At 42.0% G+C, this 15,285-nt stretch overlaps 1 protein-coding gene and 1 long non-coding RNA gene across 2 annotated transcripts in view; one reads left to right on the top strand and one right to left on the bottom strand.

Moving 5' to 3' along the window:
• Nucleotides 1–4,530: 4,530 nt before the first annotated feature.
• LOC132393917 (uncharacterized) lies at nt 4,531–10,828 on the bottom strand. The gene is made up of 3 exons (XR_009512102.1): nt 10,691–10,828; nt 8,976–9,057; nt 4,531–7,883 (listed from the first exon to the last, which is right to left on the bottom strand). It is a non-coding gene; the product is annotated as an uncharacterized LOC132393917 (long non-coding RNA).
• LOC132393915 (ras GTPase-activating protein 1-like) overlaps nt 10,715–15,285 on the top strand; it is a 112,961-nt gene continuing 108,390 nt past the window's right edge. The window contains exon 1 of the mRNA XM_059969353.1: nt 10,715–11,043. Coding sequence (XP_059825336.1) covers nt 10,715–11,043 — 329 coding nt within the window. The remainder of the gene's footprint in view (nt 11,044–15,285) is intronic.

The following is a 15,285-nucleotide window of genomic DNA, read 5'->3' as shown; positions in this document are numbered from 1 at the left end:
CCAAAGTTTGAATTTTCTCCCCATTTTGATAATAGTCTGAACATTTCTCATACACTTTCCATACATTTCACAACACTATATTCCATCTGCTACTTTTTTGCCCATCTTTCCAAATTGTCTGTCCTGCTGCAATCGCATTGCTTCCTCAACACTAACTACCTCTCCACCTATCTTCATATCATCCGCAAACTTTGCCATAAATCCTTCAATTCCACTATCTAAATCATTAACAATGTGAAAAATAGCAGTCAGTCCCAATACGACCCATGAGGAACACCACTAGTCACTGGCAGCCAACCAGAAAAGGCTCCTTGTATTCCCACTCGCTGCCTCCTGCCTGTCAGCCATTCCTCTATCCATGCCAATGTATGCCCTAAAATACCATAGGATTTTTAAAAATTTTATCATTTGAGGCACCTTATCAAACATCTTCTGAAAATCCAAGTAAATAGCACCCACTGCCTCTCCTTTGTCCACCCTGCTTGTTACTTCCTCGAAGAATTCTAACAGATTTGCTAGGAAAAATTTCCCTTTATGAAAACCATGCTGCCTTTGACTTATTTTATCGTTAGTCTCCAAGTACCCCAAAACCTCGCCCTTAGTAATAATCTCCAAAACTTTTCCCAACCACTGAGGTTGGGCTAACTGGCCTATAATTTCCTCTCTTTTGTCTTCCTCCCTTCTTAAAGAGTGGACTGACACTTGCTATTTTCCAGTCCTCCAGGACTATAACAAGTGATTCTTGAAAGATCAAGACCAATGCATCCGTTATCTCTTCAGAAACCTCTTTCAGGACTCTGGGATGTAGTCCAACTGATCTAGGTGACCTATCCACAAGACTTTTGAGTTTGCCTAGAATTTTTTCTTTGGAATAGCAATGGCACTCACACCTGCTCCCTGACACTCAAGAACTTCTGCTTACAGCTAGTGTCTTCCACAGCAAAGACTGAAGCAAAATACTTAAGTTTATCTGCCATTTTTTGTCCTCCATTACCACCTCACCAGCATCATTTTCCAGTAGTTCAATATCAATTCTCATCTCCATTTTATTCCTTATAAAACTGAAAAAAATTAGTATCCAGCTTTATATTATCGGCTGTTTGCCCTCATATTTCAACATTTCCCTTTTCATAGATTTTTAGTTGCCTTTTGTTGGATTTTAAAAGCTACTTAATCATTCAACTTCTCACTCACTTTTGCTACCATATATGCCCTTTTCCTTGTCATTTATGCAGTCTCTAATTTCCCTTGTCAGCCACAGTTGCCTAGCCCTGCTGTTTGAGAACTTTTTCTATGAGACATATCTATCCTGTGCCTTGCGAACTATTCCCAGAAACTTCAGCCACTTGTTTTGCTATCATCCCTGCCAGTAAACCCCTCCAATACACCTGGACAAGCTCCTCTCTCATGTCTCTGTAATTCCCTTTATTCCATTACGCTACTCCCTCTCAAATTGCAGTCTGAATTCAATCATTTTATGATAACTGTTTCCTAAGTGTTCCTTTACGTTAAGCTGACTAATAAAATCCAGGTTATTACACAACATCCAATCTAAAAGGCCATCTCATAGGCATTTAACAAATTCCTTCTCTTGAGCTCGGACTCCAACCTGATTTTCCCAATATCCTTGCATATTGAAGTCCCCATTACAATTGTGACATGAGCCTTATCACACACCCTTTCCAGCTCCCTTTGCAATCTCAATCCCACATCTTGGCTACTCTTTGGAGGCCTATATATTATTCCCATCATGGTTCTTCTTAACTCCACACCCAAAGATTCGACATTCTCTGACCCCATGTCACCACTTTCTAAACATGTAATTCCATCTCTTGCCAACAAAGCCACACCATCTATTCCTTCCTGCCCGTCCTTTTGATACAAAGTATATCCTTTGATGTAACCTCCCAACTATGACCTTCTTTCAGCCACAACTCAGTGATGCACACAACGTCATACCGACCAATCTCTAATTGCGCCACGAGTTCATCCACCTTATTCCAAATGTTATGTGCATTAAAATATAGCACCTTCAGTCCAGCATTCTTCACCCTTATGAATTCTGTCCCTGTGGTACAATCTAACTCTTTGCTCGGCCTGCATTTGTACTCAATCACATTGACTTGTCTTTCCTTACATTCATATCAAATCTACTTGTAAACCTGCTGGCTCATCCTCAACTCTATCTTACTGGTTCCCATCCCCCTGCCTTATTAGTTTAATCCACTCCCAACAGCTCTAGCAAACCTGCCCACAAGGATACTGTGGGCAATCTTCCCCTTTTGTACAGGTTATACCTGCCCCAGAAGAGGTCCCAATGATCCATAACTCTGAATCCCTGTTCCTTGCTCTGATTCTTTAGCCACACATTTATCTGTCATTTCACTCTATTTCTATCCTCACTTTTGTGTGGCATAGGCAGCAATCCCAAGATTACTAGCCTTGACGTCCTGCTTCTCATCTTTCTTCCTAACTCCCTGTATCCTGTTTTCAGAACGTCCTCTTTTTTTCTACTTATGTTGTTGGTACCACATGTACCACAACTTCTGGCTGCTCACCCTCCCATTTCAGGATATTGTAGGTGTGTTGAGAAACATCCCCTTCTTAATTACCCTATCAATTTGCATGACAACCTCAAGGGATCTACGGACATGTTCCCCATGGTCATCCAATTCCTCTTCCCATGTTGGATAATATAGAACTATTAAAAGCTTGTTCCACCCATGTTTCAGTAAGACCAAGAAGCTGATTATTGACTTCTGGTAGAAGAAACCAGAGGTCCATGAGTCAGTCCTCATCAGAGGGTCAGCAAAATTAAATTCCTCGATGTTATTATTTTGGAGCACCACTCCCAGGCCCAGCATGTAAGTGTAATTACAAGTATATCACAGAAGCACCTCTACTTCCTTAGGAGCTTCTGAAGACTCGTCATGGCATTTGAAACTTTGTCAAACTTCTTTCTTTTTAAATCTTTTTATTAGTTTTAAACAAACATAAATGAAACATGAATACAAAGTGTTTGAGAGTACATAATAGTTTAAATAGACATTCAGATGTATAATAATAAAAATATATAACCTCTCAAACTCAGAACATTAATGAACAAAGAAGTAAAAAGAGAGAAAAAAAGAAAACCCCTCCCCCAAAAAAAAGAGAAAAAAAAAACAAAAAAAACACTAACCAACATGGGCCATTGAATAATATTAAGTACATATACAGTAGTGCCAATAACTCCGAACCTCCATCCAAATAATTAAGGATATTATAAATAAGGTTTAGGAAAAGACAATTCAACTCATGTGAAAATGTTGAATAAAAGGTCTCCAAGTTTCTTCAAATTTAACTGAAGGATCAAAAACCACACTTCTAATTTTTTTCTAAACTCAAACAAGAAATAGTTTGAGAAAACCACTGAAATACAGTTGGAGGATTAATTTCTTTGTCAAACTTCTATAGATGTGTATTGGAGAGTATATTGACTGGCTGCATCACAGCCTGGTATGGGAACTTGAATGGAAAATACTACAAAAAGTAGTGGATACAGCCCATTCCAACACGTGTAAAGCCATCTACATCACAGTGTACATCTACACACAATTTTGGCATGTATCTATTATCAGGGACCCCCACCACCCAGGACATGCTCTCTTCTCATTGCTGAGTACATACAGGAGCTTTAGGACTCACACCTCCAGTTCCAAGAACAGCTATTACCCCTTAGCCATTAGGCTTTTGACCAAAGGAGATAACTTCACTTCATCATTGAAATATTCCCATGACCTATGGACTCACTTTCAAAATCTCTTCATCTCATGTTCTCCATATTTATTTAATTTTCATTATTATTTCTTTCTTTTTGTACTTGCACAGTTTGTGTCTTTTGCACGTTGGTTGGACACCCAAGTTAGTGTGGTCTTTCGATGATTCTGTTATGCTTATTATTTTATTATGGATTTAAAGTTTATGAGATGAAGAGTCCTTGGAATCAAGTCCATAAATTGTGGGAGTATTTCAATGATGGAGCAAGTGAAGCTGAATGAATTATCCACTTTGGTTCAAGAGCTTGATGGTTGAAGCGTATAACTGTTCCTGAACCTGGTGTTGAGAGTCTTGAGGCTCTTGTACCTACTCCTTGATGGCAGCAGAGAGAAGAGTGCCCTCAAGAAAATCAATCTCAGGGTTGTGTATGATGACATATATGTACTTTGATAATAAATTTACTTTGAACTTTTTTCAATTTACTTCGAAACAAATTGAATTTTGATTTTGCTATATAAAAATGAAGTGATTAAATGGTATATGCAATTAAACAATTTAATTTGGATAAATGATGTAGAATTTGTATAGAAGTTTCATAAGTCTTAACATGTATTAGGTTCAAGAGGTTTCCCTTTTCATGGGTCATTAACCTTTGGGACAAGGTAATGCAATTTTGTGCAAACTTGTCGTAATCGTTCAAAAGAAAGCTGGATAATTTCCCTGATTAATTTGAATATCTTCCACACAATGTGTAAGCTGAGTATTGTACAAAGTCTTTTGTAATGTGTGTGTGTGTGTGTGTGTGTGTGTGTGTGCGCGCGCGCGCGCGTGCACGCCCTTAACTCCTGGTGGAGTCGTTGGGGTGCCGTCGTGACAAGCTTTTTTTCTGAACCGATCTTTTTGGTTTCTCATCTTGGGCATCTGAAACCTAGCGGAGCCCACCCCCCCGCAGTTATTTTTTTTATGAAGTCGAGTTGCTAGCTTGACACTCAACCCAGGCACGGATGGAGAGCGTGCAAGGGAGCTAGCCGGATTCGAACTCGAGACCTTCCGCCCCGAAGTCCAGCGCTGATGCCACTACGCCACCAGCCGGCTAATAATTACTATTTCGTAATAAGAAATACAGAAAATGCTGGAAATATTTAGCAAACATATTAAAAGAAATGGTCCACACCCATGAGAAGAAAAATAGAGTCAATGTCACTGGTCAGAGATCACTGCTAATAAGTGGTTTATTGAATTTCATCATTGGGATGATTGAAAGTGTATGTTAGCCATGGTCAATGGTAGCAATTGTTCCTCTTGTTCAGTAGGTTAAGGGACAAAACTACACTAGAGATTAGAGCTGCAAATTTAGGCTGGCACTTTAATGCAACTCTGTTGGAAGGAGTCTAGTAGATGAGATGTTAAATTGAACTCTCATCCGTCAGGATTCTAAGCAAGGCTCCACAATTTATTCTCTATTTCACCAAACATCCCTGTCCTGCCAAAAGCTCTGCTATAAATACAGACCCACTACAACGTTTTCAAACTTCTCAACAAAAAACAGCTATCCAAAACTATGCTAAGCCCAAGTGGCATACTTAAAATTGTTTTATTTAGCACAATGGTAAAGTTAGGTCATGTATTTATAGTTAGGTTTTGGTCAGGTTTAATTTTATATACCACCAGACCTCAACTTCCCTCATCCCGCTTCTCTTTTTAGCCACCACCTGCTTCTAAATCCCCAAATTGACTTGTTGAACATTAACAAGATAATCAAAAGCTGCAGCTATATAGATCAGATGTCAAGAAATAACAAAGGAAGCAATAATGAAAGAGAGGGACATATACTCAGGCATCACTTTATTAGGTACACCTGTACAGCTGCTTGCCTATGCAAATATCTAATCAGCCAACCACAAGACAGCAACTTAATGCATAAGAGCCTGCAGACACGATCAAGAGGTTCAAATATTGTTCAGACCAAACATTGGAATGGGGAAGAAATATGATCTAAGTGATTTTGAGCATTGAATGATTGTTGAGTATCTCAGAAATGCTGTGTACTTTCATACACAGCAGCCTCTGGAGTTTACAGAGAATGGTGTGAGAATATTTAATGTGAGCCCTCTGTTAGCTGGGGTCAACCATTGATGTGCCTTCTTCCTGATGGTAGCAGGGAGAAGACTGCCTGCAAGAAAATGAATCTCAGGATTGTATATGCTGACATGTATGTACTTTATAATAAATTGACTTTGAACTTTTTTTCTAGTTACTTTGAAACAAATTGAATTTTCATTATGCTATATATATCCAGAAGGAAGTGCTTGAGAAGCTGAAAGTTCTGAAGATAAATAAATTATGTGGACCAAGTGGAGTACACCTCAATGTTCTGAAAGAGTTAGCTGAAGAGATTGTCGTGGCATTAGTAATGATCTCTCAATAATCTCTAGATTCTGGAATGGTTCCAGAGGACTGGAAAATTGCAAATGTCACTTCATTCTTTAAGAAGGGAATATGTTGCAGTTGATGAATTAAGGATGAGGTTTCAGAGTACTTGGAAGCACACAATAAATAAAATAGGCCAAAGTCAGCATGGTTTCCTTAACAGGCAATCTTGCCTAACAAATCTGTTGGAATTCTTTGAAGTAACAGGCAGGATGGATAAGAGAGCCAGTGGATGTTGCTCCCTTAGATTTTCAATTGTTTTTAATAAGGTCCTGCACATGACACTGCTTAACATGTTAACAGCCCATGGTACTACAGGAAAGATACTTGCATGGATAGAAGATTGGCTGACTGGCAGGAGGCAAAGAATGGGAAGAAATGGGTCCTTTTGTGGTTGGCTGGTGGTGACACGTGTTGTTCCTCAGGAGTCTGAGTTGACTGCTTTTTATGTTTTATGTCAATAATTTAGATGATGGAAATCATGGTTTTGTGGCCAAGTTTGCAGACAATACAAAGGTAGGTGGAGGGGCAGGTAGTGTTGAGGAAGCAGGAAATCTGCAGAAGGATTTGGGTAAATTGGGAGAATGGGCAAACAAGTGACAGTTAGAATATAGTCTAGGGAAGTGTATGGCCATGCGCTTTGGTAGAAGGAATAAAAGCATAGACTATTTTCACAAGGGGAAGAAAATTCAAAAATAGGAGGTCCAAAGGGATGTCAGAGTCATTGTGTAGGATTCCCCAAATGTTAACTTACATGTTGAGTTTGTAGAAAGGAAGGCAATGCAATGTTAGCAATATGCAATATTTTGAGAGGACTAGAATATAAGAGCAAGGATGTGATGCTGAGGCTTTATAAAGCATTGGTCAGACTGCAGCTGGAGTATTGTAATTACTTTTGGACCCATTATCTAAGGAAAGGTTTGCTAGCATTGGAGTAGATCCAGAGGAGGTTCATTAGAATGATTCCAGGAATCAAAGGGCTAATGTACAAGGAACATTTGATGTCTCTGAGCCTGTACTCACCGGAGTTTAGAAGAATGACGGAGATCTCATTGAAACCTCCTGAGTAGTAAAATACCTAGACAGTGGATGTGGGGAGGTGGTTTCCTATAGCAGGTGAGTCTAGGACCAGAGCGCATAGCCTCAGAATCAAGGGCTGTGTATTTCGATCAGAGATGAGGAGGGATTTATTCAGGAAGAGCGCAGAAAACTATGGAATTCATTGTCACAGACAGCTGTGGAAACCAAGTCATTAAGTATATTTAAAGCAGTTGTTGGGAGGTTCTTGATTAGTTAGGGTGCCAAAGGTTATGGGGAGAAGCAAGAGATTGGGGTTGAGAGAGATAATAAATTAGCAATGATGGAATGGAGGAGCAGATGATAGGCTAAATGGCAAAATTCTGTTCCCATGCCCTAACAAAATAATATATTTCTGCCAAGGAGAAAAGCAATAATCCCCATGCTGAAAGAGTCCTATACAGAAATTTTGCAGACATTGTGTGCTTGTAGGAATCTTGAAGAAGGATGCCATTTTAACTATAACAGCACTTAATGAACTGTTCAAACACCAAGATAAAATCAATTCAACTTAAGAAACCTGCCTTCTTTCTTCAGGTCTGTAAGATTCTGCCGATACTGGAAATCCAGAGCAATACAGACAAAATGCTGGAGAAATGCAGCAGGACATGTAGCATCTGTGGAGGGGAATAAACAGTCAATACTGAGTCGAGAGTAGTTGAACACTTCGTGTGTCTTATTTAGTGTGTTAGATTGGTTTTATTTTAGCATATTCTAAACTTTGTTATTGTTTTACTTAATACTATGATCATGCACTGTTGTAAAGAATGGATATGCATGATTAACATGTAAGGTACATAAGTTGCTGGAGGAACAGCAAGTTTGGAAACATCTGTGGGAGAGAATAAGCAGTTGGCATTTCAGGTTGAGACCTTTCATCGGGACTGGAAAGGAAGGGGCAGAATCTAAACTAAGAAGGTGGGGTAGTGGGAGGAGTATAAGGTAATAGGTGAGGCCAGGTGAGTGGGTGAGGAATTCTACTGCCAGAAAGCAACCATGCTTGGGGTGGAGGATCAACACCTCATATTCCATCTGGGTGGCCTCCAACCTGATGATGGCATGAATATCAATTACTCTAACTTCCAGTAATTTTCCCCCACCTCCCCCTTTTCTCTTTTTCCATTTCTCATTCTGGTTCCCCTCTTTTCTCTTTACCTGTCCATCATCATCTTCTGACGCCCCTCCTCCTTCCCTTTCTCCCATGCTCCATTCCTATCAACTTCTTTGACCGTTTACCTTTGCCACCTATTACTTCCAGCTTTTTACCTCATCACCTCTTCTCCACCCACCCACCCACCCACCTTCCACTTCACCTGGTTTGCCTATAACCTGTCAGCTAATACTTGTATTCTGCTCCTTCCCCCACCTTCTTAGTTTGGCTTTTGCCCCTTTCTTTCCAGTTCATGATGAAGGGTCTTGGCCTGAAATGTTCACTGCTTATTCCTCTCCATAGCTGCTGCTTCACCTGCTGAGGTCCTCCATTGTTCTTTTTGTGTGTTGTTCATTCTTCAGGAATGCTTTCTTTGCAAGGCAACAGTTTAATTAAATAGTGACAGGTAGTGAACGTTGTTTCTAGGTTAGAAAAACAAGTTCAAAACATTTTAATATACAGAGTAGAATTTGTTTTTAAATAAACACAGATAGCTTGAAGCAAAAATATATGGTTATTATCTCCTGATAAATTTGTATCCCAGCAACAAAATAATTACCTGATATGAACCCATGTGTCAAAAATTACAGGGAGAAGGCAGGATCCAAGATTCAAGAGTCAAGACTGGTTAATGTCATCTCCTGTATAAAAAAGTAAAGGGAAATCAAATAATTATTACTCTGATCTAATTCAGCACAAAAAGACACTAAGATTAAGAAGTCAATACTAATATTTAAGAAGCACTTTAAATATAAATATATTAAGAAGCTTATGCAACACAAAATTCTGGGGGAACTCAGCAGGTCAGGCAGCAGCTATGGACAGTCGACGTTTTGGGCTGAAACCCTTCAGCAGGACTGGAGGGAAAAAAAAGTTGAGGAACAGATTTGAAAGATGGGAGGGGAAAGAAAGATGCCAGGCAATAGGTGAAACTTGGACAGGGAGGGATGAATAAAAGAGCTGGGAAGTTGATTGGTGAAAGAGACAGAAGACCATGGAAGAAAAAGAAAGGTGCAGGGGCGGGGGAGAGAGGAGCACCAGAGGGAGGTGATGGGCGGGCAAGGAGATAACGTGAGAGGGACAAATGGTGAAGGGAGGAGGCATTACTAGAAGCTTGACAAATTGATGTTCATGCCATCAGGTTGGAGGCTACCCAAACAGAATATAAGGTGATGTTCATCCAGCCGAAGCTTGGCCTTATCCCATCAGTGGAGGAGGCCATGGATGGACATATCCGAATGGGAATGGGCAGCGGAATTAAAATAGGTGGCCACTGGGAGATCCTGTTTGTACTGGTGGACGGAGTGTATGTACATAGGTTGATTGTACTGTATATCCAAAAGTGATGCTAGACAGAGGAGTCTAGGTGACCGACAGGAGATAAAGTAGTATGATTTGGAGCGTGGAGGTGTTGATCAGCCTTACTGCTCGAGTCTGGTGGTCCTGGTACGGATGTTATGTAGCCTCTTTCCTAACGGGAGTGGGACAAACAGTCCATAAGCAGGGTGGGTGTGATGCTTCATGATGTTACTGGCCCTTTTCCAAGAATGGGATCGAAAGGGATAATAAATCAGCCACGACGGAATGGTGGAGCACACAATGGACCGAATGACCTAATTCTGCCCCTCAGGAGGAGGTACTGATACGGGATCTCAGGTCGCATCGTTCCCCCGACCCACTCCAGAGTGCAGTCGATTATTTTGGAGTCTTAAATGGGATTCGACGAAAGTTGCGCAAGGACAGGGGGGGGGGAGAGAGAGAGAGAGAGAGAAATGACTTATAAAGTCTGCGCAGACAGCCATGGTTTAGCGTGGGAGCCGGCCGGAGCAGTGAACCCACCCCCTCGGGCCGAGCAGTCCGCGCGCGCCTACCCTCCGTCCCGAGCCCCCCTGGAGCGCGCGCGACCTCGCGCTCCGCTCACCCACCGTCTCTCCCCTCGCCACTCGGGAGCGCGCGCGGCCTCGCGCCTACTCTCCGCCCCGCCCCGCCCCGCCCCTGGAGCGCGCGCGACCTCGCGCTCCGCTCGCCCACCGTCTCTCCCCTCGCCACGGGAGCGCGCGCGGCCTCGCGCTCACTCTCCGCCCCCTCCCCTCGCCCCGCCCCACCCCAGGCTTTGACGGAAGGAAGGCAGACGGACGAAGTCATGAACTCTCCTCTCCGTTAGCGCTCTCCTCCTCTCGCTTGAAGTTCCGCCTTCACACCCCCCACCCACCCCGTCCCAGACCGTCGCAAATAACATATTAAAGAAAGTTATTCCCCCTCCCTCTCTGTTACCGTGTGTCAGCGCGGGCTGCGACTATGATGGCGGCGGATGTGGGGAATGAATGCCTGCTGGTGACGGTGGCGGCGGCCCCGAGCCCGGGTGGAGACGGCGACCCGGTTGCCTTCCAGCCGTCGCCGACAGAGGTGTCGGGCTTCGGCCAGCTGAACGCCGAGTCGACGTCGCCGGCTTCGGTCTCACTGCTGTCGGATCCGGTGGCGGCCGCCGGTTCTGCTGCCCCTCTCGCCGCTGCTGCTGGTGCCCCCGCCGCCCTCCCCTTGCCCCCGGACGAAGTGGATTCTTTCGATGGCCACGAATTTGAAGAGGAAGAGGTGGAGATCCCGCTGATGGCACCCCCGGCCAACCAGTGAGTAATGAGCCAGTGGCTCCCCATTGCCTGTGAGCGGCCCTGGGCTTGGTTAGAGACACGGTGGGGGAGAGAGGGAGGGCGGGCTCCGGAGAACAAAGAACCGTACCCGCGGGCCTCTGATCGCACCTTTGCACCTGAACTAAGTCAAAGAACGTAGAAAACCACTGTTATTTATTGACAGCAATGGGGCTACAATGTATTATTCAGTAACAGTCGCAAACTCATGTACGTTGAAATTTAAATATGTGAGAGTTCACGCTGTCCCCCTTGAATAATTATATATGCGATTGTTATAAATATTCTATTCGATTTGAGTTTTGCAGTAGACCTCGGTCTGGCTGCACATGGTTATTTTTGCAAATTCTTCAAGTGTGCGAAGTTGATACCGGATACAAGTATGCGGTGAAGCTGTAACTGTGAAACCGGGACCACCTGAAATTGCGTTTGTTTTTTTTTAGTTTTGTGCACGTTTTGTATTTCCTGCCCCATTCGTTTCTGGTTAAATGTATCGCTTGAATGGCGACTTTAAAACTGATTTACGAGTCGCTTTTCAATTAGATGGGTCACCGTTTAATTTGTGACAGTCGAGCTCGTCCTTTAAAACGAGTATTTTTAATTGGGCGGTTGCTCTCGCTCGTAAAAAAAAGATTATTTTGAAGTTCCCAAACATACTGGCTTTATTTTAAACACAAGGAAAGATAGTGAACGTACGAGCCCCTATTACTGAATGCTAGAGTTGGGCCAATCTTGGATTAATCTCGTGTTGATACAAAGAAATGCAAAGATTGCTATTTGTGGCTATCAAATTTTTTAATGGACATGGCCACTTTTTTTAAAGACAAGTAACTTATTCAGCATCATATAAGCCAAATTTGGTTACATGTTAGAGTTTTAATTTGCTTCTAATTCAGAATAAATCAGGAACCTTGCCCAAAACCAATCCTAAATTCATGTAGTTGTCTTTAACTCAGTTTCCTCCCTTTCCTCTTTGCCTATTTTTTGGTACTTTTAGCTCTTAAATCTTGTGATATTTTCCAGCAATCAAAGGAGAAAATTCTAAGCTTTCGTTTACGGTTTTATATATGATCCCAAATGTGATAGTGTTGAACAGAAATAGGCCCCATTTGGTTAACCACAGCCATGTCAGCTTCTTTGCCATCTATATTAATCCTATTTTCCCCATACTGGGGCCTAAACCATGCCTTTTTAAGTGTCTGTATACCACGCAAACCTAGTTATGGTTTCTGATTCCACCACCTCTGGAAGTGTGTTCATCATCTTTCAAAAACAAAACTTTTCCCCTCAAATTACCTTAAAACTAATTTTTATCACCTTATACCTATGCCTTCTTTGTTTTAGTGCCCCTTCCCCACCCCTGAAGGCCGATTTTGACTATCTACCTTGCATATGCCTCCAATAATCTTTTATCAGGTTACTCCTCTGCCCCTTTGACTCTAATCTCTCCCCAAAACTTAACTCTATATCCTGGTGATTCTCCTCTGGACTCTCTCCAGTGCAATCGCATCCTTGTGTTCCCCCAGTTGAGGTTATACCGCCTCAGAATAATCAAAACCTCTTTTTAATCATCAAAGTCTTCTCCACATCTTTCTATTTAGACCTAAACAGTTGTTTTCCACGCTTCTACAAGGGGTCTGTTTGTTCTCTCCATGACTGCATGGATTTCTTCCAGTGTTTTTGTTTCCTGTTACATTCCCAAATATGTATAGGTTAGAGTTAGTTGTTGCAGGTGTGCTATGTTGATGCCGGAATCATGGCAACACTGGTAGGCTGCCCACAGCACTGGACTGCATTTAACCTGATTGTGCTCTCTCATTTTGTAATGAAATATCGTTAAAGTAATGCCTTGATGTGAGTTGCCTGGGAAGATGATATCAGTCTTCCTCACACTGCATTCTTGAGATATTAGAAGTGAATAAGTTGGTACCCATTCCTAAGGCTGAAGGGTGCCTGACTTATTAAGCAATGAAGTGATGGTGACAGAGTAAGCTAGTTGTTTTTGTTATACCTTTAGTGGAATCCTTATGTTGCCTCACATATACACAGTAAGTGTTGGACTGTTCATTAGATCAAGAATGTTCAAATTTATTATCAAAGTATATATATGTCACCAAATACTACTGTGAGATTCATTTTCTTGCAAGCATTCACAGTAGAACAAAGAAATACAGTAGAATTAATGAAAAACTAAGACACTGTGCAAATCCAGAAAAATACTGAGAACATGAGATGTAGAGTTCTTGAAAGTGATTCCATAGGTTGTGTTCAGTGATCAGTTCAGTGTGGTGGTGAGTGAAGTTGTCGATGCACTGGTTCAGGAGTCTGATGGTTAGGGGTAATAATAACTGTTCCTGAACCTGGTGGTGTGGGACCTGGTAGTAGCATTGAGAAGGATGATGGATGCAGCGCTCTTTGTAGATATACTCAATGGTGGGGCAGGCTTTTTCCTGTAATGGACTGGGCTGTATCCACCACTTTTTGTAGACTTGGGTATTAGTGCTTCCATACCAGGCCATGATGCAACTCATCAGGATACTCTCCACTGTGCATCTGTAGAAGTTCGACAGACTTTTAGATAACATGTCAAGTGTCTGTAAACATTTAAGAAAGTTAAGGAGCTGTCATGCTTTCTTTTAAATGATACTTACGTGCTAGTCCCAGGACAGATCCTCTGATATGATAATGCTCAGGAATTTAAAGTTACTGACTTTCTTCACCAGTCTCTTAATGAGCACTGGCCTATGGACTCCAGCAGCAAATGAGAGAAATGGTTGTGGTCGTTAATAGAGGTGAAGTACCAGCAATGTGGCTGTTGTCACCACAAAACTCTTCAAATACTCTGCAATGCCTAGTGCATCATCATTAGCAGTCTCAGCCAGGTCGATGTCTCTCTTTACTGCCAGTTGGCTATGTTGGTTGACAGTGTCTTTTCCATACTTGACATTGGACTTCTAAAGCAAACAACCTATCCTAAGATCTGTCATGGGTGAGGATAAATGATTCAAGGATGTGCTGAAAACTTACTTGAAACTTAGTTGCAACATAGATGTAAACAATTCTGCAGATGATGGAAATTTTGAGTGACTCGTACAAGATGCTGGAGGAACTCAGCAGGTTGGGCAGCATCTATAACGGGGAATAAATAGTTGTTGTTTTGGGCTGAGATGCTTCTCAGGACTGGTGAAGGGTTTCAAACTGAAATGTTGACTGTCCATTGCATTCCTTAGATGTTGCCTGACCTTTTTAAATTTCTCCAGCATTTGTGTGTGTTATTGAAAAGCAACATTCCTTCTGACTCCTGGGATCCTTTGGCCCATGGCTTTTCAAAGTGGGAGGAATCTTGAAAGCTATTGAGAATCTCGGCTATGCATTGGAAACACACAGAAGCTGCACACAAAGTGGCAGATGAAGTGTCTCAAATCTCGAACTATCCTCCTATTCAGTTATTAGATAACCCCTGGACTATCTGGAGTTCATATTTTCCAAAGTGACTTCGTTAGCAATCTCAAATTTGGGTTAAAGGCATACAGAGATAAAGATAATCTCAAGGGGTTCTTCAGTTATACTCACAGTAAAAGAGTGACAAGAGAGAGACTAGGTTCTCTTAAAGCCCATCGGGACCAAAATTTGTCATATCTGTTTCTCTTCACTGTTGGTGAAAGAAAATATGGATGCCAAAGAAATGAAGTGGAATAGTGAGGTCTTGGACTATTTGCATATTATACAAAAGGTGTTATTTGTAACATTAAAGCTCATTAAAGTGAGCAATGCCCACGGTCTGACCAAGTGCAGCCCTCTCTCTCCTGATCTTATGGGAAGCCAGGGAAGAAATGGTTGAGGCTGTCGTAGAGATATTTGCTACATTGTTAGCCATTGCTGATGTCCTGGAAGACTAGAGGGTGGCAGAGGCTGTTCCATTGTTCAGGAATGTTAGCAAATGTTGGCTAGGGAACAACAGGCCAATGAGCCTGACCTCATTTGTGGGGAAAGTTACCGGAGGACATTCTGAGGAACAAGAGGCACCATCACTTGAATAGTCAAAGCCTGATCAGGAACAGTGTAGTGTAATTCTATTATAGTGCCAGTGATCACTGGTTACAGTTCCTTTTTGTGGGAGGGGGGTTGATGTTTATCTCTGAATGACTTTCATGTTCTTTCTTTCATGGCTATATAGAGAAGACAGTTGTATATAGATAAGCGCTTTGGTAATGGACCTTTGAG

Source organism: Hypanus sabinus, chromosome 5 (genome assembly GCF_030144855.1).
Source record: "Hypanus sabinus isolate sHypSab1 chromosome 5, sHypSab1.hap1, whole genome shotgun sequence".
NCBI lineage: Eukaryota > Metazoa > Chordata > Chondrichthyes > Myliobatiformes > Dasyatidae > Hypanus > Hypanus sabinus.
This window is presented reverse-complemented; position numbering and strand designations above follow the sequence as displayed.